We start from the raw sequence: 25,165 nt of genomic DNA on the forward strand, positions 1-25,165 counted from the left end.
CATGGGCATTATGTCCACCGGGGGCATTATGTCCACCGGGGGCATTATGTCCACCGGGAGCATTATTTCCACCGAGGGCATTATGTCCACCGGGGGCATTATGTCCACCGAGGGCATTATGTCCACCGGGGGCATTTTGTCCGCTATGGGCATTATGTCCACCGTGGGCATTTTGTCCACCGGGGGCATTATGTCCACCGAGGGCATTATGTCCACCGGGGGCATTTTGTCCGCCGTGGGCATTATATCCACCGTGGCCATTTTGTCCGCCATGGGCATTATGTCCACCGAGGGCATTATGTCCACCGTGGACTTCATATCAAGTTCTCTTTTTCTTTGTCAAAACGTTAATCTCTAAAATGCGCAATCTACAATGGCCTTCTGTAAACATATTTAACATACAAAGCTACCACGATGACCTTGCTATCATACACAATTGTAATCTACAGATACAAGGCTTGGATAAAATCATTGTGAACATTTAGCACCCTGGTTGGTACCGATAAGCCATTTCTGAGCCAGTGGATCAAGGGGATAATGAGCAAAAGGCAGGATGGTACGTAAATAGACGGCGGGATTCGGAAACCAATGATGCGTGTGCGCATGGAGTTTGCGCATCGGTTGTTCTATTCATATCAGTTCTTAAGCTCACGACACGCGCATGGGAATCGACTTCATCTTTGGCCGTATTTTCTTTTTAACCGCGCGGAATCGGGTCAAGTAAGCCCTGCGGCCACTAGAGGCCGCTACGTAATCCACAGTGGCAAAATTTTAATAAAGCAATCTGAATCTTTGATCGAATTGAGACCCCCATTCCGAGTCGTGAATATTCACCTGATCGCGAGACGGCGATGGATGCATTCCCATTGGTCCGTGGGTACCTTCTGTCTTTCATGGCCAGGATCAGAGCTATTCGATCCTATGAAGCCGATACCATACATAATAATTTACATTTGGGTAAATGCCAATTTACCCACTCACTCACCCACTCACACACCCACCCACTTACCCACCCACTCACCAACTCACTCACCCACCCACTTACATATCGACCTACCCACCCACTCACCCACCCACTCACCAACTAACTCACTCACTCACGCACACGCTAATGACCAGGGTACACGGTCAGAACTAGGCAGTGGGTGAAGGCCATTTTAAAGAGTCGATTTTTCAAGACGGGACTTAAATCGCTCGCACGACTCTTGATTGTCTTTGGAAACTCCATGGATCAGAGCAGAAATTGGAATCACCGAAGGCAACCACATGTTGTCGCAGCGTTATGTTCATTCGGCCAATACGACAGATTGACTTGACATCCACAATCATTTTGGCGCCGCGGTGGGGAGATGTTAACTAGCTCGCCCGGTATACAGGAGGTTGTGGGTTTTATTCTGACCCTGACGCCTGCTGCATATTTGAAGTTTGCGTGTCTTTCTCTCTCTCTCTCCCCGTGGTGAGATGTCACCTACCTCGCCTGGTATACAGGAGGTTGTGGGTTTTATTCTGACCCTGACGCCTGCTGCATATTTTAAGTTTGCGTGTCTTTCTCTCTCTCCCCGTGGTGAGATGTTACCTACCTCGCCTGGTATACAGGAGGTCGTGGGTTTTATTCTGACCCTGACGCCTGCTGCTGTATATTTGCACGTTCTCCCCGTGGTCGCGTGGATTTTTCTCTGGGTCCCCCGGTTTTTTCCCCTCAACATTTAGAATCAACATCACGCGTTCAGAGTATTTAGGCGCTGCAATAAATCTCCACGTGGAGATAAGCCACTTCGTTGAGCTATCACTTGTAAAAAGCCAGGTCGTCTCTAAAAAAAGATCTATACAGCTCAGTGGGGCCTTTGTGGCCAGGTCGCTTCTGAGATAAAACATAACTATGCAGCTCGGTGGGCCTTACCTGGTCTACCAGGTGGGTATCGCATAATTCACGGATATTGGCCACATAATGAAATTGGAGACGCTGAAGTGATGCCACTTGAGGTGGTAGCGATGAGTGAGATATTCCATCTGGGCTCGTGGACTAGATTCCTTTGTGCCAAGTGCATAATGGACCCAGCCTGATGACGACGATGATGACGGTGATTAAATTATGTACGGTTCTGTCGCGTCGTTAGTTATTGCCGTCACGTCAGCAAATCGGTGCATTCCATTTGTAACTTTTCCAGTGAAAAGTGATTTTCTTTAGAACAGCTTCTCCTTTTTATATATATTTGTTTCTACGTTCGATAGTTGTGTCTTAGATAGCTACGCGATATAATGGTGAAAAAAACAAACATTAAGGATCAAGCATAGCAAAGTGCTCGCCACAAATGAAACCACGATACCTCGCTGATCTCGTCAAGGTGCCATAAACCATCGCCACGTGAACTCCGGCCGTCATCCTCGCAGCGGCGGCTTTTGGCTCAGCCATCGAAAAAAAGACGGTGGTCACCGCGTCGTCGCGCGGCGCTTTCAGATGTCCTTCTGCGGCCGTCTGGAACGCTGCTCCTCCCGATATTAGGAAGCCACTGGAGCTATGCACTTTTGAATAATCTGCATTGAAAACTGATTTCTTGAGAACTGCTCTTTGCGTTAAGATTTTTGTCTTTCCCTCTGACCCCCGATTAGCACGGTTGGCTACGTACAGTGCGAAAGAAGTTCAACATGCATACGTACAGCCTGACTCGAAGATGTAATTCGTATCGCTACGATCTGACTGCCTTGGGTTGTTTAATATAATTAACCACGTAACAACGATGCATCGATTCAATAGCTGAAATTGGTTTTCACGCTCATGGGCATCACCACTAAAATCAGCCGCGGACAATCCACTGCTGGATGAAGGCCTTCCCAAGCTTCCACCATCTCTCACGATTCTGCAATGTAATAATCCAACTAGCATCTGCGCACGAGCTGATGTCATCGTTCCATCTCCCCTTGATGGACCTGTTTTCATGCAGTTTCCATTATTTCTTGGCTGCCATTCCATCCGAATTCTTAAGCATTGGCCACCATCTCTATCTCACAACGTGTCCTGCCCAACAATTAACAACTCATTATCATTGAATTTTGACGGCCCAAAAAAGGTGACATTCATATTTTTATTTATTTATTTTCATAGCTATAAACGGACTCATCCCCATTTGCGACAGATGTCACGCTTTCTAGCCCTTCAAGAACATCGTCGTCCATCATCGTCATCATCATCATGACGTCGAGCGACGTGTCCTGACCAGGCCCGCCCTCGTTAATGAACCGTCAATAAGACGTGCCGGTCACGCCGCTTTGTTAGCCACCGTCAAACCTTACGGTCACGCTCGAGCCGACAGGGGAGCGGGTCTGGAGCTGCGCACTTCCACAGCCATTGGAAAGAAGCCCCCAAGCCACGCTGGAATAGCCCAGCAGGGCTCATCTTTTTAAATCCCTCCCCCCCCCCCGAACTTTCCAACATCCACCACAGCATCGTGGGCTCGGCTCCTCCCCTCTACCTGCCCCTCCTTTCCCCGCGTGGCTGGAGGGCAATGGTGGCTAGGAGATGTTGACTACCTCGCCTGGTATACAGGAGGTGGCTGGCGGGTTCCATCCCAACCCTGACGCCTGCTGCTGTATATTTGGAGTTTGCGTGTCTCTCTCTCTCCACGTGGTCGCGTGGATTTTTCTCCGGGTCCTCCGGGTTTTCCCCGCATTTAGAATCAACGTCCACGCGTTCAGAGCATTTGGCTGCTGTACATTTCCACGTGATGGTAAGCCACTTAGTCGAGCTATCATTTGTGGCCAGGTCGCTTCTGAAAAAACAAAAATCACTGCAACTCCCCGCAAGCAACGAGCGGAGGCCGCTCGTTGCTTGCCGAGATCGTTGCCACGCGGCCGCCTGGGCTGGTGAGCACTCGGCCCAGTGCAGCCTGACCAGCGGACACCGACACTTGCACCGCTTCTCACGAACCGGGTGCCGGCCCCCGGTTCATCAGGGAGAGCGACCCTGCTCCTCCTCCTCCTCCTTCGCCTCTTCAACCCGCGTGGCTTCGTCTCCGGCGGGTGCGCGACGCGGGCTGCTGGCGGTTCGGCGTGCCGCTAATAACGGGGGGGGGGGGGGGGGGGGAATGAACAGGCGCCGAAAGAGCGGTGGTGCACTCGCTGCCAGCCATTGAAGTCGATAGTAAAAGGGCGGCCTTTGTCGTGCCACGGGAATAAGTTATCGGCTTCGTGCGACGTACGCGTCCGACAGTGTTTAGCGGTTAGGGTTACACGCGCTGCCGTTTGATCGCCTGAGCCGAGGATTCGCTGTCCTGGGGGGGGGGTGGCCTGTACGGGCCGCGGTCCTACCGCGCATACACGCGCGCGTGTTCGCGTGTTCGCGAGCGCGAGCGTGCGTGCAGCTCGATCCGCTGCTGGATGAGCAGCTGCCCCGCGCAACGTGTGACGTGCGCGTCGCTGCGGGGTTGGCGAACGCGGTGGGGGAGAATAGGAGTGTGGTACAACAATGCGTTTTTGCTGCGCGGGGCCTCTGCTGCACACCACGTAGCCTACAGAATCGGGGCTTGATTTCATCCGGGTCCGTGTATGGGCCAGCGACCCGACAAATATACGCGCGCCCGGCACACCGCATCTAGTAGAGCTTTCAGGATGACCGTGGCCTACTGCCCGTCACGTGCCACCCACTCCAGTCGATCTCTTAACCCGGAGAACATTCGTCGAGAACCGGGAGCGACAAAAGCGCGGTGCAGGGCCGGCGCGGTGTGGGGAGGCCACTCATCCAGCAGTGGATTCTTGACAAAGGGGGCCGTGCGTTGATGTGCACGTTGGGACCCCGTGGGCCGTCCAGGGGCGTTCGTCCCCCGCAGTAGTAGCGGCGGCGGCTTTTGGCTGACCAATCGAACAAAGGCGGCGGTCACCGCATCATCGCGCGGCACTTTCAGATGCCCTTCGCGGGCCGTCTGGAACGCTCTTCCTTCCGATGTTAGGAAGCCACCGGGAGCTAATGCACTTTTATATTATCGCCGAGATTGACAAACTCATTTCTTTTAAAACTGATTTGTGTTGTTAAGTGTCGTTGTCCTTCCCCCGCACCTCCGATTAGCACGGTTGGCTACGTACGTTGCGAAAGAAGTCCAACGCACAAACGTGCTCGCTGCACCTGGGTACGATGGACCAGGAAGCCGACGCCGCCAAGCGGCCACTGTAACGTTCAAGGACCGTCCTCGTTGTCCTCGGCCGCACTTTAGCGAACTTTGCAAGTGCACACTCGTGTGTGCGTGCGAGCGCGTGTGAACGAGCGTTTGATTGTTGCGTGTGTTTTTGCGGCAGTGCAGCGGTTAGCATGCTGCGCGAACGAACCGGGCAAAGACCCGTGTTCGATTCCCCGCACACGGCCACCCAACAGCAGTGACGGTTATCTAAAGTGGTCCTGGGCCTGCCCTAGGTCGACTCGGCCTCGAATGAGTGCCTGGTGCGGCGTGTAAACATCGCCACTGGGGGAGACAAAGGCGGCCGGGCGTGGTGCTGGCCAACCCACCCCTTTATAGGTGTTGCTCGCTAACAGCACTTGCCCCAACAGTCTGTTAAGGCTACACGGGGGAGCTTTGTCTTGTGTGTGTGTGTGTTTTAATGTTATTACGAGGCCATGCCCGCTTTCCAATCGTTCCATAACATACTTTGCTCCGTTACGGGTCGCAGCTCGCTGCTCCACCCCCACTCTGATTCTCGCCACCCTCCTCCTCCTCCCTATCTTCTCATTCCACGCCAAATAGCTGAGGCATTGCGATCACCTCGCACTGTCCCGAGCGGCGTGGCCCACGCTCGCGGTTCCTTACGCAGCGGGCGCACGCGGACGAGGAAGCCACGCGCTATCTGAGCTCCCACACGGTTATATCATCATCACCAACATCATCATCACCAACATCATCATCACCAACATCATCATCACCAACAACATCATCATCATCGTCGCCGTCAATAACCGACCGCTCTTCGATCAGTGACCCCACGACCCGAGTTCAATTCCCGACCACGGCCGAACATCGGCGGCGAGCACCATGTGAGACCTGGCGCTGGGCCTCCCCTAGGTCGACTCAGCCGTAAATGAGAAACCTGGCGTTACCATCGGCACCGGTGAGACAAAGGCGGCCGTGGTTCTGTGGCCACACCACCCCAGGAGGTGTTCCTGGAGGCCCGGGGAAGGATTGCCATGTGAGGGGGGGGGGGGGGGCAGCACCACGCCCGACCGCCTTTGTCTCCCCAGTGGCGATGTTTTACACACCGCACCAGGTACTCATCTGAGGCCGGGTCGACCTAGGGGAGGCCCAGGACCGGTTCAGATATTCGTCACCGGTGTTAATGGCCGTGAGCGGGAATCGAACTCGGGCCGCCGGGTTCAAAGCGCAGCGCCGCGAAACCGCGACACCACCGCTGCCAGCGACACCTCAGACAGCCCGTGACACACAGGGGCGTAGCAGCGAGCTTGGCATGGGCCCTGGTGTAAGAAAACATGAAAATCTGGGCCCTCCTCGCCCAACTTCCCCTCCCCTCTTCATGTCCCGGCCGGCCCGTGGGTTCCCGGTGCCATTGCACCGCCTGCGCCCGGCTGTGCTCAGCCTCGTTGGGTCGCCCGTGAAGTATTTTTTTTGGTGGCTGCGTTCCCTCTTTGAAGAGATTTCCCCCTTGGCCGCTGCCCCTCGCTCACTGCCGCCCGCCCCACTCCGTCGCTCTCCCAGCCCCTGTATCGGCAGCGTCAGTCGCTACGGGTAACGGAGGGGTAGGGGCGGTGGAGTTCACGAGAAGGTCGCCACGGTAACACGGGCAGGAATGCGCTGGGCCTCAGCGAAAATGGTGTGATGTCTGCTGTGTGATGCGGTGGGCGATCACTGTCCACCACCACCACCACCAACCACCTCCACCACCTCCTCCTGCGGGCCGAGCCCCCCAAACTTTTGTGCCACAAACTGGGCGTGCGTTGTCGCGAAGCATTACGGGCAACGCAATGAGAAGCAGAACTCTGCCGTGTGCCTCCACGTGCGATTATAAAATGCACGCTTCGGTCGATCGGCGCCCCTTGACTTTCCAGACGAATGCTCTCTGGCAGCAGCAGCAGCAGCAGACGAACCCTCTCCGGCAGCATTTGTTTTCGCGAGCTACAAACTCTGGAGCGGCTTGGACCTGCTTGGGTCTACACGAGCAGGGTAAAGGTTTTTGTTGGGTTAGATCGCGTAAAGACACCAATGTGTCGTTGACCCACCACCAACACAGCCAATTAGTTAGGTTTGTCAGGTGAACAAAACGTGGCAATTAGCTACTATATTATTGGTTCTTTCGGTAAAGTCACGTAGAAGGGAAACAATAAAATAATAAAAACGTCGTGAGAATTTTATTGTTTTATATTTGTATTATTTTATTGTTCCCTTTCTACGTGACTTTACCGAAAGAACCAAGAATATGAATCCCTGTAGTCACGAAAGCTTTAAATCAAAATTAGCTACAACTTCAGCACACCGGTGCGATGACGAATAAACCCACAAAATATCCAGCTGAGTGCGACGTTTTGTACTCCAAAAAAACCCCCTTCGTTGTGAACAATATTGGTCGGGGGAAAAAGCACCACGCGCTCCCTTTGGCACCGATGCCGCCGAACCCTACGAGGCCAGTCGATAGGACAGAAACGAGTGGGTCAAAGGTCAAGCTCGGAGCAGAACGCACGATCCCGTGGCCACCGCGTACAAATCGGGGCCCACGTCCGTCTGGGTTGGGGGGGGGGCCGCGGTGCAACGTGGCCTTTGGTTGATGAGGATTTTTTTATCCCCACCATGGGCCCCTGTCTCCCCCCCCACCCCTACCTCCTTTCCCCCTGTACCGGTGAAGTTTCCCATCCGAGAAAATGTCCCGAGGACGCGGTTACAAATTAACCGCCGGTTTCGCCGACTCTCACCCGGCTCGCTCTTGTGTGGGAACAACGGCATTGAGGGGCTTTGTATGGCCGGTTAAAAGGCAGAAGAACGGCTCTTGGGGTTTTTTTTGCCCGTGATAAGAGGACAGTGATAATAACGATAACAACAACAATAATATTGCCGTGATAATAATTATAATTACTTACAATGATCGTTTTCAAGAGGGCCCTGCTATATTTCGACATTTGATCAAAAGCAAACACAACTGCGTTACGGGCACCCTTCCAACCCCCTTTGTGTCCGCTCCATATCCCTGCGCCCGCATCTCCGCTTCGCACGGTCGGCTACGCGCGGCGCGAAAGAAGTTCAACACACACACACACACACGTACATGCAAACTCGCCTCCCTTGCTGTGTTCTACGTAGAAGAGTCATAGCCCGGAATGTCGCCTATGTTTTTATATTTTCTTTTAAGCCCACTGTGTTGTTATTGACGGATGTGTTTTCCCGAGTTCGTTTTTTTATTAATTGTGCTATTTTTAACAACTCTGATCAGTGGCAGATCCAAAGGAGGGGGGGGGGATGGGCAGGGGGAGGCAATGGGAGACCCCAAAAAATGGTATTTTATTTGATATTTATCAGCAAAAATACAATAAATTTTTAAATTGTTAAAATACAGGAGGGTCCTTTTTTAAAAAGAGATTTACATCTAGAGAGGGCTTTGCATTCGCAGTTGGCTGCTGAAAAGTGAAGTTCCCATTCTGTCTGTATTTTTGACATCACGTCCGCCGAACTCTCTGACTGCTAATGTATAAAAAGAATTGTTAATAATCCACCAGGCGTGCCACGCAATCAGTACTCACACCACTCGTAGCACATGCGTGGACTTGTGTGCCTGAGAATCAATAATGAGCAATTCACACTAATGATGTGACCGCATATGCCGTTGTCTTCCGACCAAATCACCCCAATTGCCACCGGATAACTCATCATATCCTGAAAGATAAGCAGGGCTTGAGGCTTGAGGGTGGCTCTTGTGCTTGGATAGGCGACCGTCAAAGATAAGAACAAAGATCCCCCCCCCAACGTAAAGCCTCAACAGTCTCTTGGGACCAGAGCTGTTAGTGAGCAGCACCCTTTGAAGGCCGACACGGCACACGAGGGGGTGGGTGGGTCACCAGCACCACCAAGCACACAAACAGGTTGCTCTAGGTTGCTACGGGGTTGCTACGTTGCGTGCAGAAGATGACATTGCAGCAGAAACCATTGTTGTACCGTACTCCAATGCTCCCACCGCCGTCTATGCTTCCCCCTCCTTCAACCTAACCCCACACCAGCGCAGTGACGTACAGAGTGGGGAGGCGCCCTCTGTGACCAACACGGCAACATGGGGATGCCTTGCATCCAGCAGTGGAATGACAAAGTGCCTGTAAAGTATGTATTGTCATTATTATGGATAGCTCGCCTTGATCAACACATGACCAATATTATCCATAAGAGGTTTTTTTTGGGTTAGATCGCGTCAATGTAAATGTGTCGTTAAACCCGCCACCACCCGACACAGCCAATTAGTTAGATTTGTCATGTAAATAAAACGTGCAGATTCGTTACTAGTTCAGCACAGAGTAAACCCACAACACCGGTATGCTGAACTAGTAACGAATTGGAACGTTTTGTTTACGTGACAAACCTTACTGATTGGCCGTGTCGGGTGGTGGCGGGTTTAACGACACATTTCTATTGACGCGATCTAACCCAAAAATAAAAAGCAAACCTCTATTATGGACTCCATTATTGCCGTGCTGTTACATACTGTATTTAGCGTGAGAATTAAGCCAAAGAAAGTAACCGCCTGTTTCCACTCGTGTGTGTGTGTCTGTGTGTCGTCTGTGTGTCCCCCAGCATGATAGCCACAATCGAGTTCGCGAGTTAAAAGCCCAGGAGGGGGGGGGGAGGAGGTGGTTTTTTTTCTTCATTTTTTTGTTGTTTGAGAACCATAAGTAGCGACGACACACGCGATGGTATGCATTACGTTGGACCGACGTCACACAAGACCCCCGAACACAAAGGTTCTCTTTCTGCAGGGCATCGTCGTCGTCGCTTTGTTTTGAAATACCAATCCTTGCCTCCGCCGCCACGGCCGCCGCCACCACTACTGCAGCTCGCTCACTTTTGTGTCGAGCGGTTGTGGGTTGCTTCACAGAATTACTGATTCATCGCAGTTCATTGCAAAAGCCATCCGTCGCTGGATTGTTTCTTTGACTTGTTTATATCTTCCATCCGTGTGGGTTCTCCGCACGCGAGCGCGCGCGTCGCGACGCGTGGACCCGGCCCCAGCCCAGGTTCGATTCCTAGCCAAGGCCGACGCTGGCTGAAGACTGCAAGGGAGCTGCCGCAGTGGCGGAGTGGTTATATGCGGCACGGGACCTGTTGACCCAGGTTCGAGTCCGTCTCCCATCTCCCGGTGAGGCAGTTCAAACAATGAGGCAAGTTCTCAAATTCCCACACGCCCCACCACCACCACCACCACCACACCTGATGCACCAGCAGTAGAGACGGGTACGCCGCTGTTGGCCGGTCGGCAGGTCACGACACTCGCTGACCCACCCACTCACCGACCCACCCATTCACTCGCACACACAATCAGCCACCGTAATGCATGCCGGTCACAACAACACATTCACTCACCCACTCGCCACGCTGCAAGGTCACAACAAAGACAAAGGTGCCCCCCGTATAGCCTTTAACAGACAGTTTTGGTGCAAGTGCTGTTAGCGAGCAGCAACTATGAAGGCCGGCACGGCGCGCGAGGAGTTGGGTGTCCAGCACCACGCACGGCCGCCTTTGTCTCCCTAGTGGCGATGTTTACACAGCACGCCAGGTACTCATTTGAGGCTGAGTCGACCTAGGGGAGGCCCAGGAGGTCACAATACGCTCACTGACTCACCTACCCCACTCACCACACTGCAGGTCAAAAGAATCATCTTTCTGCTTCTTCCCTCGCACGGCTCCACTTTGGAATTCCCTGCTCCCATCACCATCTCTTTTGGCCCAAGCCCTTAGAAGAAGAAGAGTAATAACAACCTTGCTCACATTCGTAAAACGTGTTACGCTCTCTTATCTCCGACAAACTGTGATAGTGCCGTTTGTTGCTGGCCGCTTGATGTGTTGAGCCTTTGGGCCTGGGTGCTTCAGCAACTGTGTAAATCAAAACATTGCAAAAAAACTACGACAGTTTTGTTCTTATCGGATCAACTTTACAGGGGGTTACAGTGCCTGCACCACCACCCCCCCCCCCCCCCCCCTTACGGACAGACGTGCAGAGCCTAGATTAGAAAGTCTGAAATATAAACACATTGCAACATCTCCGTGCTGTGAGATATATCGACTTTCCCTGCTCGCTCGCTCTCCCACCTCCACCCCATGCTCATATTTTTCGCACCTCCGATCAGCACGGTTGGCTACGTACGGTTGGAAAGAAGTTCAACATACAGTGAGGGAAAAAAGTATTTGATCCCCTGCTGATTTTGTACGTTTGCCCACTGACAAAGAAATGATCAGTCTATAATTTTTATGGTAGGTTTATTTGAACAGTGAGAGACAGAATAACAAATTTGAACAGTGAGAGACAGAATAACAACAACAAAATCCAGAAAAAACGCATGTCAAAAATGTTATAAATTGATTTGCATTTTAATGAGGAAAATAAGCATTTGACCCCCTCTCAATCAGAAAGATTTCTGGCTTCCAGGTGTCTTTTATACAGGTAACGAGCTGAGATTAGGAGCACACTCTTAAAGGGAGTGCTCCTAATCTCAGCTTGTTACCTGTATCAAAGACACCTGTCCACAGAAGCAATCAATCAATCAGATTCCAAATTCTCCACCATGACCAAGACCAAAGAGCTCTCCAGGGATGCCAGGGACAAGATTGTAGACCTACACAACGCTGGAATGGGCTACAAGACCATTGCCAAGCAGCTTAGTGAGAAGGTGATAACGGTTGGTGCGATTATTCGCAAATGGAAGAAACACAAAAGAACTGTCAATCTCCCTCGGCCTGGGGCTCCATGCAAGATCTCACCTCGTGGAGTTGCAATGATCATGAGAACGGTGAGGAATCAGCCCAGAACTACACGGGAGGATATTGTCAATGATCTCAAGGCAGCTGGGACCATAGTCACCAAGAAAACAATTGGTAACACACTACGCCGTGAAGCACTGAAATCCTGCAGCGCCCGCAAGGTCCCCCTGCTCAAGAAAGCACATATACATGCCCGTCTGAAGTTTGCCAATGAACATCTGAATGATTCAGAGGACAACTGGGTGAAAGTGTTGTGGTCAGATGAGACCAAAATGGAGCTCTTTGGCATCAACTCAACTCGCCGTGTTTGGAGGAGGAGGAATGCTGCCTATGACCCCAAGAACACCATCCCCACCGTCAAACATGGAGGTGGAAACATTATGCTTTGGGGGTGTTTTTCTGCTAAGAGGACAGGACAACTTCACCGCATCAAAGGGACGATGGACGGGGCCATGTACCCTCAAATCTTGGGTGAGTACCTCCTTCCCTCAGCCAGGGCATTGAAAATGGGTCGTGGATGGGTATTCCAGCATGACAATGACCCAAAACACACGGCCAAGGCAACAAAGGAGTGGCTCAAGAAGAAGCACATTAAGGTCCTGGAGTGGCCTAGCCAGTCTCCAGACCTTAATCCCATAGAAAATCTGTGGAGGGAGCTGAAGGTTCGAGTTGCCAAACGTCAGCCTCGAAACCTTAATGACTTGGAGTAGATCTGCAAAGAGGAGTGGGACAAAATCCCTCCTGAGATGTGTGTAAACCTGGTGGCCAACTACAAGAAACGTCTGACCTCTTTGATTGCCAACAAGGGTTTTGCCACCAAGTACTAAGTCATGTTTTGCAGAGGGGTCAAATGCTTATTTCCCTCATTAAAATTCAAATCAATTTATAACATTTTTGACATGCGTTTTTCTGGATTTTGTTGTTGTTATTCTGTCTCTTACTGTTCAAATAAACCTTCCATAAAAATTATAGACTTATCATTTCTTTGTCAGTGGGAAAACGTACAAAATCAGCAGGGGATCAAATACTTTTTTCCCCTCACTGTACATACAAAGAACCCCCATCCCCGTTATAGCCTGTCACAGACTGTTGGGGCAAGTGCCGCTAGCGAGTAGCCACCTATGAAGGTCGGCACGGCCAGCGCCACAAGTCCAGCGTGCTGCTCACCGTTAATACCACGGCAGTGACACACAAAATACTGCCGCGTGTACGTATTGACCCTGAAAATAGCCACGCGCCGTAAGCTTCACGGTGGACATCAAAAGGTGCCGTGACGCTACTCGCAAGAGTAAGGCCGTCGCGTGCCGGCGTCATGCCGCAAATTTTGCCAAATTTCAACGACTTTTTTTGCCCGGCGCAAGTTACTCTGCTGGGGGTTTCACACGGAGCGAGCATTTGCTCGCGAATGATAAAAGCTTGGCAGGACCCTCCTGAGAACGAGCCCTGAGACTCGGTGAGGCTTTTTGTTTACCTTTCCCATACTTTGCACTCCTGTGGGGTTTTTTTTTTGCATTATTTGTTGTAACTCTCTGACCCGCCCCTACTGGACATCTGTGAAAGAAAGAGCTTCATAGCTCATCGGATTTCTCCGGGATGAATAAAGATTCAGATTTTCCTGGGTAAGCGAGCGTAATAATTCTAATCATGATACTAATCCCTCAAAGTGGAACTCGCCGGGCACATTAAATAGAGGCAATCGAGGCTCTTAATGAACAAATGACATGTACGTCACATCGAAAGCTCTGCAATGTTCTGAAAAAGGCGAGGTCTGGATTGTACGGTACGTCAAAAAAACAATTAATCTCGGTTTTGCGCAGCTTCAATTGAACCCAAAATACTTATTGTAAATAACTCCTCTTAGAACTGGTCATGTGGGTCATATTTCGGTCACGTGTCACAGGGAACCCCCCCCCTCACCCCCACATGAATACGGACAATGCCTGGGAGCGGTAGTGTCGTGGTTAGCGCTCTGCGCTGCGCGACCCGAGTTCGATTCCCGCTCACGGCCAACACCAGTGACGATTATTTGAACTGGTCCTGGGCCTCCCCTAGGGTGACTTAGCCTCAAATGAGTACCTGGTGCGGTGTGTAAACATCGCCACTAGGGGAGACAAAGGCGGTCGCGCGTGGTGCTGGCCACCCACCCCCTAGCGTACCTTCATAGGTGCTACTCGCAGATAGCACTTACCCCAACAGTCTGCGAAGGCTATCCAGGAGGGGGAGGGGGGGGAACTTTATCTTTGTTGCCAGTCATCTCAGTGAGTCGACCCGAGACACCTGGGTCTGTTCCGTGACCTCCTCCACACTTCACGTGATGGCCTCAAAGTGCACCTCAGCCTGGAGGCAACGAGAGCCGTTCCCACGTCACCGCCACTTGGTGGTGGTGGTTCTTGTTGTTGGTGGTGGTGCTGCTGCTGCCACGCTGGTTTACATTGTGCAGACGGGGGGGTGGGGGGGGAGGAGAGAGTTCGGGAGAACGTCTCCCGATGTCTCCTTGTCTGACTCCCATTCCCCGATGTACTTTGGCTCTTCTTCGGTCACCACATGTCGGTGTCGCCTTCCCGTTTTTGAAACTCATTCCATCATTTATGGAAGAAAAAAAATCTTTGGAATTTATTTCAGGGCTTACCAACGATCCGTCAATCCATCGAACCATCGATCCTTGCCCTCCACACGAGACGATTTCATCGCTCTGTCTCGGCAGCGGACATCCTCTCTGGCGCGAGTTTCCCTCCTTTGTCTGCCGCTCCGTCGTTAGTCTCGACCGCTGGCCACCTCTCCCTTCTCGCCGTGACGCGTCCTACACAAGCCGCACTTTACTTAAGGGGCGCCGCGGTGGCTAGGAGATGTCAACTCCCTCGCCTGGTGTGCACGAGGTCGTGGGTTCAATCCCGACCCTGACAACGCCTGCTGCTGTATATTTGGAGTTTGCGTCTCTCTCTCTCATCATCAGGGTGGCTAGGAGATGTTAACTCCCTCGCCTGGTGTGCAGGAGGTCGTGGGTTCGATCCCGACCCTGAAGACGCCTGCTGTTGTATATTTGGAGTCTGCGTGTCTCTCTCTCTTTATCTCATCATCATCATCATCAGGGTGGCTAGGAGATGTTAACTCCCTCGCCTGGTGTGCAGGAGGTCGTGGGTTCGATCCCGACCCTGACGACACCTGCTGCTGTATATTTGGAGTCTGCGTGTCTCTCTCTCTCCACGTGGTCGCGTGGATTTTTGCTCCAGGTCCTCCGTTTTTTTCCCCTCCACATTTAGAATCAGCGTCACGCGGTTCGAGCATTTGGCTACCACTATAAGTGTCCACGTGATCAGCCACTTCGTTGAGCTATCATTTGTGGTGAGGTGGCTTCTGAAAAAAAGATCTATATAAATCAGTGGGCCTTACCTGATGGAATAAAAAAATAAAAACAGTTTAACCATCAATATCCTGCACATAATCATTCCACGTGTTCCCCCTCTCTGTCTCTCTGTTTCGGACGGTGCAACAATTAATCGATTCCTTGATTACGTTGCATTCTTACGCTCAAGATGCATGCATCAAGCCGCATGGATAAGAATCGATTATTCGTATGTAGCTTTCCCTCACTTTACGCGGGTTCGGTTTGTGCGTTTTTGCGCCGTATATGCGGCTAGCCTACGTCTACGCAACATTCTCTGCGTTGCGAGGTTTGAATTCACTCTACATGTGGCGATGCGGTCGGACGTGGGACACCATTGTGTACTGTGTGTGTACTGCATGTGTATACTATGTGTACTGTGTATGTACACTGTGTACACTGTGTACTGTGTGTGTACTGCGTGTGTACACTGTGTACTGTGTGTACTGCGTGTGTACACTGTGTGTACTGCGTGTGTACTGCATGTGTACTGTGTGTGTCCACTGTGTACTGTGTGTCTACTGCGTGTGTACACTGTGTGTACTGTGTGTGTACACTGTGTGTACACTGTGTACTGCGCGTATACTGTGTGTACATTGTGTGTGCTGTGTGTACATTGTGTACTGTGTGTGTACACTATGTGTACTGTGTGTGTACAATATGTGTACTGTGTGTGTGTGTGTACTGCGTGTGTGCACTATGTTTACTATATGTGTACAATATGTGTACTGTGTGTGTACTGCATGCACTACTTGACAGGCAGCTGTCACACACAGAGATACACACAGAGATACACATACATCGAGAAGCGTACGAAGATAACACACACTTAGAGATACACACAAAGATACAATATTGTGTGCTGTGAGTACTGTTGCGCGCTACTCGGCGGAGAGCTCTCTCCTCTCTCGGCTTCGCTTTGTGCGCTGCTGCTGCTGCTACCGCACACAGCGAGTGCGGGACGTGTAACGTCACATGCAAGTTGGTACACGCAGGCTGCCAATGAGGCGATGGCGAACTGTTACAAACGAGATGAAGAATCTACCGCAGTTGTTTGAATCGCATCCTTTGCCCAGGACCTTGACAGTTTTAGCAACTCGCCAACGTGTGACGAAGGTGATTAATTGTCACGTACACCGGATGGGGGCCTCCCCTGTCCCCCTCCCCCCCACGCAGTGTCGGTCAATGGGGGTCGCTTGACCATACTTCACCACGCTGGTCAGTGCGGAGTTGGTGAAGGGGGTAGGGGGTGGGGGGGGGGGTCATCCAGCACCGGCTCCGAAGTATGAATCGCCGCCGCCGCCGATGATGATGATGATAATAGCCGGTGGGTGGGAATCGAACACAGGTTGCCGTGAGTTCACGACAGTGCCACGCGCCACCAGCCGCTTGCGGCGCTACTGAAGGATTCATTAGTTCACAGTCACTCGCCACGCGTTCATGAAATATGCGAGGAGCGATTAAAGTGGGGGGGGGGAGGTGGGTTTTGGGGGGGGGGGTGGTGGCTTGGTGACCAAAACACGAGGATGGCGTAAAACGCGTTGGGGTCACAAAGAGCCCCGTGCCATTTCGAACGAACGCTCATCCATCACTGTCGGGCAAGCGTCACACGCACGCACGCACGCGCCGGCTTCTTGAAAAAAAAATGTAAAAATTCGGGACGTTTTATTCGGGAGCCGTAGAGCTCGCGGGACGGACGGATGGATGGACTTTGCCGTGGGACCTGATGCAAACATTAGCCCCCACCCCGCCCCGCCGCCACCCCCAGTCACAACCCTCCCTCCCCACCCTTAACGTTGCATTTCCAGGTGTTTATCTGGCGTTCACCTGGCGTTCACCTGGCGTTCACGCAACCCGTGACGGATAGACGTCACCTGGTTAGTTACGGACCCTAAGCGTATAGATTTAACTGAATGAACAATAAGCAGGCAACAGGGCCTCCTCCATCCATCACCTAAATCTGTCCCTTCCAGATAACAGGGGGACAAAAATATATCAATGCTTTTCTTTTTTTACCCACATCCCATCAGCCACCACGGCCTTCTGGAGTACAGCGAACTTGATCCGATGCAAGAAAACTCTGAAAGCGGTCTCAGTTTAACACGTAGGAGGCTTTCGCGAATAATATTATCCATAAGAAGGGTTTTTTTTGTGGGGTGTTAGATCACCTAAATATAAACGTGTCCTATAAATGTGTCTTTTAACAACATTTGTATTCACCCGATCTAAATATAAACGTGTCGTTTATTTTTTTTTTTAAATGTGTTGTTATTTATATTTACGCAATCTAACCCAAAGAATACCTCTATGATTGGGTGTCTCGCTTAAAACCGATCCTTTTGAATTGCCAGCTGTTTATAAACATTGTACAACAACATCTACATCATCACGAGACGTCGTCTATCCACTGCTAGATCGAGGCCTCTCCGCACACCCATCGCAATCCGCCTCACGTCTGCGCGTGAGACCGATCTCAATGCTCCGTCTCCATAGTGGCCGTCACCACCATCGCCGCCACCATCATCATCATCAATAATCAGAGATAATCCACTGCTGGATGAGGGCATTCTGACGTCGTGCGAGTCGTGGGGATTATTTGACCATGCTTCACCACGCTGTTCAGTGCGACGGCACGAAGCATAGACGTGGGAGCATAGAAGTACAGTACAACACACAACCATGGATTTTACTGAAGTGCCCCATTGCTGCTCTGCTCACCACGTAGCAGCCCAGTAATGGGCTGCTTAATGTCAGCCGAATCTGTGCCGGTAAGCGAAATGTAATAAATATCTGTACACAGGACACCACGTCCAGGATACATTCAGCCAGCTATCACTGTGGCTATCTCCCAGTAACGTGCCACCAACTCAAGTAAAATCAGCGACCCTGAAAATATTCCTTAAATAAATTATTCCATTGCCTATAAATAACAACCCAATTTCATATTTGTTTTATTATTAAATGTTTCTTCCGAACGTGGTTGTCACCCATCCCCAAAGCGCTATCCAGGTCCCAAACCCTGCTTAGCCTTGCAATATCTCAGAATCAGAATATTTGACCCTTATGGTGTGACCCCGGGGTCCCGAATGAACGGAAGTCAAAATCGTAATTAATGACTTTATTTTTGGCGACTCCGTCCCACCGCGCACATCAACGCCGCAACCCACCTGGCACGGATCATTCTGTTGTCATGTCATGATGTCCAAGCGCAGCAGCGAGGACGAATGCGCAGAAGAAACAAAACTTTGACCCTTCGATTAGCGCATCGTGTAGAGCTCGTCGAGAGGAATAGATTGCCGTAGCGTTCGCCTTCAACAGACATAAAATGACGTCGCAACGCAGTTTATGCGAAAGCCGGGGGGGCTTATGGGACCCCAGGGTCCCGCGATAAGGTTCATTTATTGATACTGGAGGAATCCGATGACCTATAAAGCCTTTTTCACACATGTCCAGTAGAGCTGACGGGAGCTCGGGGCGCACCCCCATCCGTTGATTTGGTCACCGGTGGCGTATGGAACACGAGAACGGATGACTGAATTCGAGAGGCGGCTGGGGAAAAACCCCTGTCCTTACCTCGGGCCGAATAAAGACTTTCAATTACAGTTCTGAGCCTTTTGCAGCGGGCGGGTGTGGGGGGCAACCACACGCGCCCCCCACCGCCACCACCCTCCCTGCCCATCCCAGTCACTTCTGTCACCGCGACGATGCCTCCCGCGCAGTGACAGTCAAAGCCACCGTGTCAACGATGCGAACACGTGGTTTTTGCCAGCTCGAAAACACCACCGGCCTCCCCGCCGCACCCACCCACCGCTCCCGTCAACCCGATGAGTGCGGGCTACGGTGCTTTGTTCACACAGAGACACGGACACACAAATGTCGCTTATGCGTGCGGTTCGGCGAAGCCGGTACTGGACTACGAAATGAAGTCGCGGGTCGAGAGGGTATCCCCCACGCTGAACAAACGCAGAATATACGAATGAACGACTTGACGCACGGACACACGGACGGACTGACGGAGCGACTCACCTCCCCGGCGTAGCTGTACTGCCCTCGCAGGATGAGCCGGTACAGCCTCGTCCTGTTCTCGTCCTCGAAGGGCATGGCCCCGCTCAGCAGGATGTACGAGATGACGCCGAGCGCCCACATGTCCACGGCGTTCGTGTACGGCTTCCTGAGCAGCACCTCGGGGGCGATGTACTCGGGCGTGCCGCACGTGGTGCGCATGGTGCAGTCGTCCCCTTTGCGTCGCGAGCTCGCCAGCCCGAAGTCCGTGATGAGGATCTTGGAGTCCACCCCCGGGTGGTAGTACAGCAGGTTCTCGGGCTTGAGGTCGCGATGCGTGATGCCCAGGCTGTGGAGGTAGCGCACGCCGTCCAGGATCATCTGCAGGGCGCGCGTGGCGTCCGCCTCGGTGAACGACCCCTTGTTGATGATCCTATCGAAGAGCTCGCCGCCCGTGGCCAGCTCCATCACCATGTAGACCCGCTCGGGCGTCTCGAACACCTCGATGAGCTGCACGATGTTCCCGTGGCGCACTCGCCGTAGCACGCCCAGCTCCGACTCGCAGACCTCGCGGCCCTCCCTCGCCTTCGTCTCGATCATCTTGATGGCGTACGGCTGCCTCGTCGCCCTGTGCTCCACGCGCACCACGCGGCTGAAGCTGCCGCGCCCGATGAGCGCCTTCACGTCGTACTTGGCGGTGACGCGCCCGTCGAACTTGGCGCGGTACTTGGCCACCTTGTTCCTCCGCTGCCCGCCCGCCGAGGCGGCCGAGACGCGGTCCGTCTGACCCTTGGGCCCGCCGCCGCCGCCGCCGTTCTTGACCGCGTGGAGGTCGGCGCCGCCGTGCTTGGCCACGCCGGTGTACTCCACCGTCTTAACCGCGTGGTCGGCGCCCTCTCCCCGCGGGTGCTCGGGAAGGACTTTGCTGTTGCCGCAGCCCATTGCTCCCACTCCGGCTTCTCCTTCGTACCCTCGTCCTCGGCTGTGCCCCTCGCCTCGCAACTCATCCCTGGCACATCGCCCCCGGCCGCGGGGGGTTTCTGCTCGCGGGAGGAGACGTCCGCCACCTGGCCCGTTCCGTCGTGGCAACTGAATGCACGTTGAGCTTCGTTCACGCCGTGCGTGGCCAGCCGCGCCAATCGGAGGTCGCAGGGGAAGGACGACAAACTAAGCGCGAAAATCGACTTCAAGGAAATGAGTTTTTCAATCTCGATTTGAAAAGTGCACAGCTCCGGCGGCTTCCTTATATCGGAAGAGCGTTCCAGACGGCCGCGGAAGCGCATCCGCAAGCGCCGCGCGATGCGGCGACCGTCTTCGTCCGACGACGGGGAGCCGAAAAACGCTGCGAGGATGACCGGAGTTGGTGTGGCGGTCTATGCTCTTTGACGAGATCGGCGAGGCATTGTGGATCATTTGTAGGCGAGCGCAGCTGGAGGTGGACCGGTAGCCTGCCGCCTTCGATGGACTTTCTCGGGAGGAAACGGAACAGATAGGAACGTACGATTCCTGGCGTGAGGAGGGGACGGGATGTTCACTCCATTTGTTAGCAGGAAGGAGGCTCTTGGGAGCTTTGTAATTAGCGCAAGAGGACGGAACGCCAAATCGTGGCGTCTGCCCACCAGGTCTTCGGGAAGACGATGGACGAAGCAATGGAGATTATCTTTACAAAAGTATTTTCATTAATCCGCAGCAACTCAATCCAACAGTCGTCTCTCTTGATCAGTCACCGTTTGATGCTAAATTATGTAGATCTGCTCCCGTACCCGGGTGGACATCTGTAGCTGGCGTCTCAGCCGCCGAGGAACAGCTCCCCGACTAGCTCAATCCATCTCTGCTGTTGTCCTGGCTGCTCTTCATCTCAGCTTGTACGAAGGCGCAGCGAACGCTTCAAGGTGTTGGCGAGCTCACCTTGTGACGCTGAAACAACAAGAGGAATTCGTATTAAACAAATGCAAAGCGTTCTGCCATAAATTTTGTTTTAAAGCTTTCGTGACTGCAGGGATTCACATTCTTGGTTCTTTCGGTAAAGTCACGTAGAAGGGAAACAATAAAATAATAAAAATATAAAACAATACAATTCTCATAATCTTAGTTCTTTCGGTAAAGTCACGTTGAAGGGAAACAATAAAATAATAAAAAATATATATATAAAACAAAATATATATTTTATTATTTTATTGTTTCCCTTCAACGTGACTTTAGCGAAAGAACTAAGAATATGAATTACTGCAGTCACGAAAGCTTTAAATCAAAAATACAATTCTCACGACATTTCGACTGCAACACAAGCAATCATCAACTGATGATCATCACCTGATGTTGTACAATACAGGGTAGTCCTCTACTTACGATGGAGATGCGTTACGACTACCAGATCGTAAGTCAATAAATATCGTAAGTCGGACCGTCGTAAGTCGGGGACTACCTGCATTTGTCTTTGGAGCGGTGGCGTAGCGGTCAGCACTACGCTGCGCTACGAACCCGGCGACACGAGTTCGATTCCCGCTCACGGCCAACGCCACTGGCGATTATCTGAACCGGTCCTGGGGGCTTCCCCTTGGTCGACTCAGCCTCAAATGAGAACCCGGTGCGGTGTTGTAAACATCGCCACTGGGGAGACAAAGGCGGTCGGGCGTGGTGTTGGCCACCCACCCCCTCGTGTACCGTGCCGGCCTTTATAGGTGCTGCTCGCTAACAGCACTTGCCCCAACAGTCTGTTAAGGCTATACAGCGATATTTGTATTTGTATGTATATGTGTGTGTGTATATATGCCGAAACAGCTTTTGTTCGGCCGGATCGAGGGGGCTAAACGGGCGCGGCACGGGCTAGAGAAGAGATGGAGTGATGTGGTACAGGAGGACGTGGAGCTGGGTGGACTTGCCGATGACCGGTACCAGCGGTGTCAAGATCGGCCTCTGTGGAGGAGGCTTGTGAAGGACGCTACTGGGCAGTTGGAGGTAGTCGCCCTCCAACAACAACGGAGGGCGGAGGAGCGACGCTCACAACAACGAGCGGAGCGCCGGGTGGCTAAAGCACAGCAATTTGGCACAGTAGGGGGCACAGGTGGTGCATCAGCCAGTCATCTCAGTCATCTCAGTCAGTCTGCCCCGTGACCTCCTGCCAGCGTACGTTCGACACTTCACGTGGCCTCAAGGTGCACATGGCCTGGCACAAGCGTCGTGGTGACGTCACCGCCACTTAGTGGCGAATGGCAGTTGTGTGTATATGTGTGTATGTGCATGTGTGTCAGTGTGAATACCACAAAACTATACGAAAGAAACAGAGAGGCGTGTGTCTCACATTACTGAGAAAGGATGGCTTGTCTGGTGGGTGAGTGGTGGGTGAGTGGTGTGCGGTGAGTGGTGGGTGAGTGTGTTTAGAGAACGTGAGAGTGTGGGTGAGAGTGTGAATGTGTGGGTGAGAGTGTGAGTGTGTGGGTGAGAGTGTGGGTGAGAGCTTGAGTGTGTGGGTGAGAGTGTGAGAGTGTGGGTGAGTGTGTTTAGAGAGTGTGAGTGTGTGGGTGAGAGTGTGAGTGTGAGGGTGAGTGTGTTTAGAGAACGTGAGAGTGTGGGTGAGAGTGTGAGAGTGTGGGTGAGAGTGTTTAGAGAGTGTGAGTGTGTGGGTGAGAGCGTGAGTGTGTGGGTGAGAGTGTGAGGGCGTGAGAGTGTGGGTGAGAGTGTGAGTGTGTGGGTGAGAGTGTGTGGGTGAGTGTGTTTAGAGAACGTGAGAGTGTGGGTGAGAGTGTGAGTGTGAAGGTGTGAGAGTGTGGCTGAGAGTGTGAGTGTGTGGGTGAGAGTGTGTGGGTGAGTGTGTTTAGAGAACGTGAGAGTGTGGGTGAGAGTGTGAGTGTGTGGGTGAGAGTGTGAGTGTGTGGGTGAAAGTGTGAGAGTGTGGGTGAGAGTTTGGGTGTGTGGGTGAGAGTGTGAGAGCGTGAGTGTGTGGAAGAGTGTGAGAGTGTGGGTGAGAGTGTGTGTGGGTGAGTGTGTTTAGAGAGTGTGGGTGAGAGTGTGAGAGTGTGGGTGAGAATGTGAGAGCGTGCGTGTGTTTAGAGAGTGTGAGAGTGTGGGAGAGGGTGAGTGTGTGAGAGTGTGTGGGAGAGGGTGTGAGAGTTTGGGTGTGTGGGTGAGGGTGTGAGAGCGTGAGTGTGTGGGAGAGTGTGAGTGTGTGGGTGAGAGTGTGTGTGTGGGTGAGAGTGTGAATGTGTGGGAGGGGGTGTGTGTGTGGGTGAGAGTTTGGGTGTGTGGGTGAGAGTGTAAGAGTGTGAGAGTGTGTGTGAGAGTGTGAGAGTGTGGATGAGAGTGTGAGTGTGTGGGAGGGGGTGTGTGTGTGGGTGAGAGTTTGGGTGTGTGGGTGAGAGTGTGTGTGAGAGTGTGAGAGTGTGTGTGAGAGTGTGGGAGTGTGTGTGAGAGTGTGGGAGGGGGTGTGTGTGTGTGTGAGCCAACAGGACTCTCTCTCTCTCTCCCTGGTTCTCAAGGCGACCGTACACACGGGCAGCAGGAGGAGGATTGTTTGAGCACTGTACCCTGAGTGTGTGTGACATTGTGTCAACGTGTGTGTGTGTGACATTGTGTCAACGTGTGTATGTGTGAGATTGTGTCAACGTGTGTATGTGTGAGATTGTGTCAACGTGTGTGTGTGACATTGTGTCAACGTGTGTGTGTGTGACATTGTGTCAACGTGTGTGTGTGTGAGATTGTGTCAACGTGTGTGACATTGTGTCAACGTGTGTGTGTGTGGCATTGTGTCAACGTGTGTGTGTGAGATCGTGTCAACGTGTGTGTGTGTGAGGTTGTGTCAACGTGTGTGTGACATTGTGTCAACGTGTGTGTGTGTGAGGTTGTGTCAACGTGTGTGTGACATTGTGTCAACGTGTGTGTGTGTGACATTGTGTCAACGTGTGTGTGTGTGAGATTGTGTCAACGTGTGTGTGTGACATTGTGTCAACGTGTGTGTGTGACATTGTGTCAACGTGTGTGTGTGACATTGTGTCAACGTGTGTGTGTGTGACATTGTGTCAACGTGTGTGTGTGACATTGTGTCAACGTGTGTGTTACATTGTGTCAACGTGTGTGTGTGAGGTTGTGTCAACGTGTGTGTCATTGTGTCAACGTGTGTGTGTGACATTGTATCAACGTGTGTGTGATATTGTGTCAACGTGTGTGTGAGATTGTGTCAACGTGTGTGTGAGGCTGTGTCAACGTGTGCGTGTGTGAGATTGTGTCAACGTGTGTGTGATATTGTGTCAACGTGTGTGTGTGTGAGATTGTGTCAACGTGTGTGTGACATTGTGTCAACGTGTGTGTGTGTGAGGTTGTGTCAACGTGTGTGTGTGTCAACGTGTGTGTGAGGTTGTGTCAACGTGTGTGTGTCAACGTTGTGTCAACGTGTGTGTGTGTGAGATTGTGTCAACGTGTGTGTGACATGGTGTCAACGTGTGTGTGTGTGTGTGTAAATTAACGTGTGCGTGTGTGACATTGTGTCAACGTGTGTGTGAGGTTGTGTCAACGTGTGTGTGTGTCAACGTTGTGTCAACGTGTGTGTGACATGGTGTCAACGTGTGTGTGTGTGAATTAACGTGTGTGTATTATGTACACACGTCTGGATGATTGTGACAGAGTGTGTGTGTGTGTAAAATAGTAGCTTTTGTGTGTGTGAGTAAATGTCGTTAATTGCCGTGGTGTGAATGCGTGTGCAGAATGAGTGTGTAAATGTTTGCGTGTAAAAATCCACGTACGTGTGTGAATATGTGTAAATGTGAGTGTGTAAATGTTTTTGAGTGTGTAAAGTAACGCGCGCGCGTGTGTATGTGTGCTCGCTAACAGCACTTGCCCCAACAGT

At 52.1% G+C, this 25,165-nt stretch overlaps 1 protein-coding gene across 2 annotated transcripts in view; it reads right to left on the reverse strand.

The window, feature by feature from the left end:
* LOC116954223 (serine/threonine-protein kinase H1) overlaps nt 1–25,165 on the reverse strand; it is a 56,323-nt gene that overhangs the window by 26,957 nt on the left and 4,201 nt on the right. For both annotated transcript variants that reach the window (XM_032974781.2, XM_032974782.2), the window contains exon 2: nt 19,351–21,243. In XM_032974781.2, coding sequence (XP_032830672.1) covers nt 19,351–20,268 — 918 coding nt within the window. In that variant the 5' untranslated portion in view covers nt 20,269–21,243. The remainder of the gene's footprint in view (nt 1–19,350; nt 21,244–25,165) is intronic.

The sequence above is a fragment of the Petromyzon marinus genome, chromosome 54 (assembly GCF_048934315.1).
Source record: "Petromyzon marinus isolate PM22_M1 ecotype Great Lakes invasive population chromosome 54, UKy_Petmar_22M1.pri1.0, whole genome shotgun sequence".
Lineage (NCBI taxonomy): Eukaryota > Metazoa > Chordata > Hyperoartia > Petromyzontiformes > Petromyzontidae > Petromyzon > Petromyzon marinus.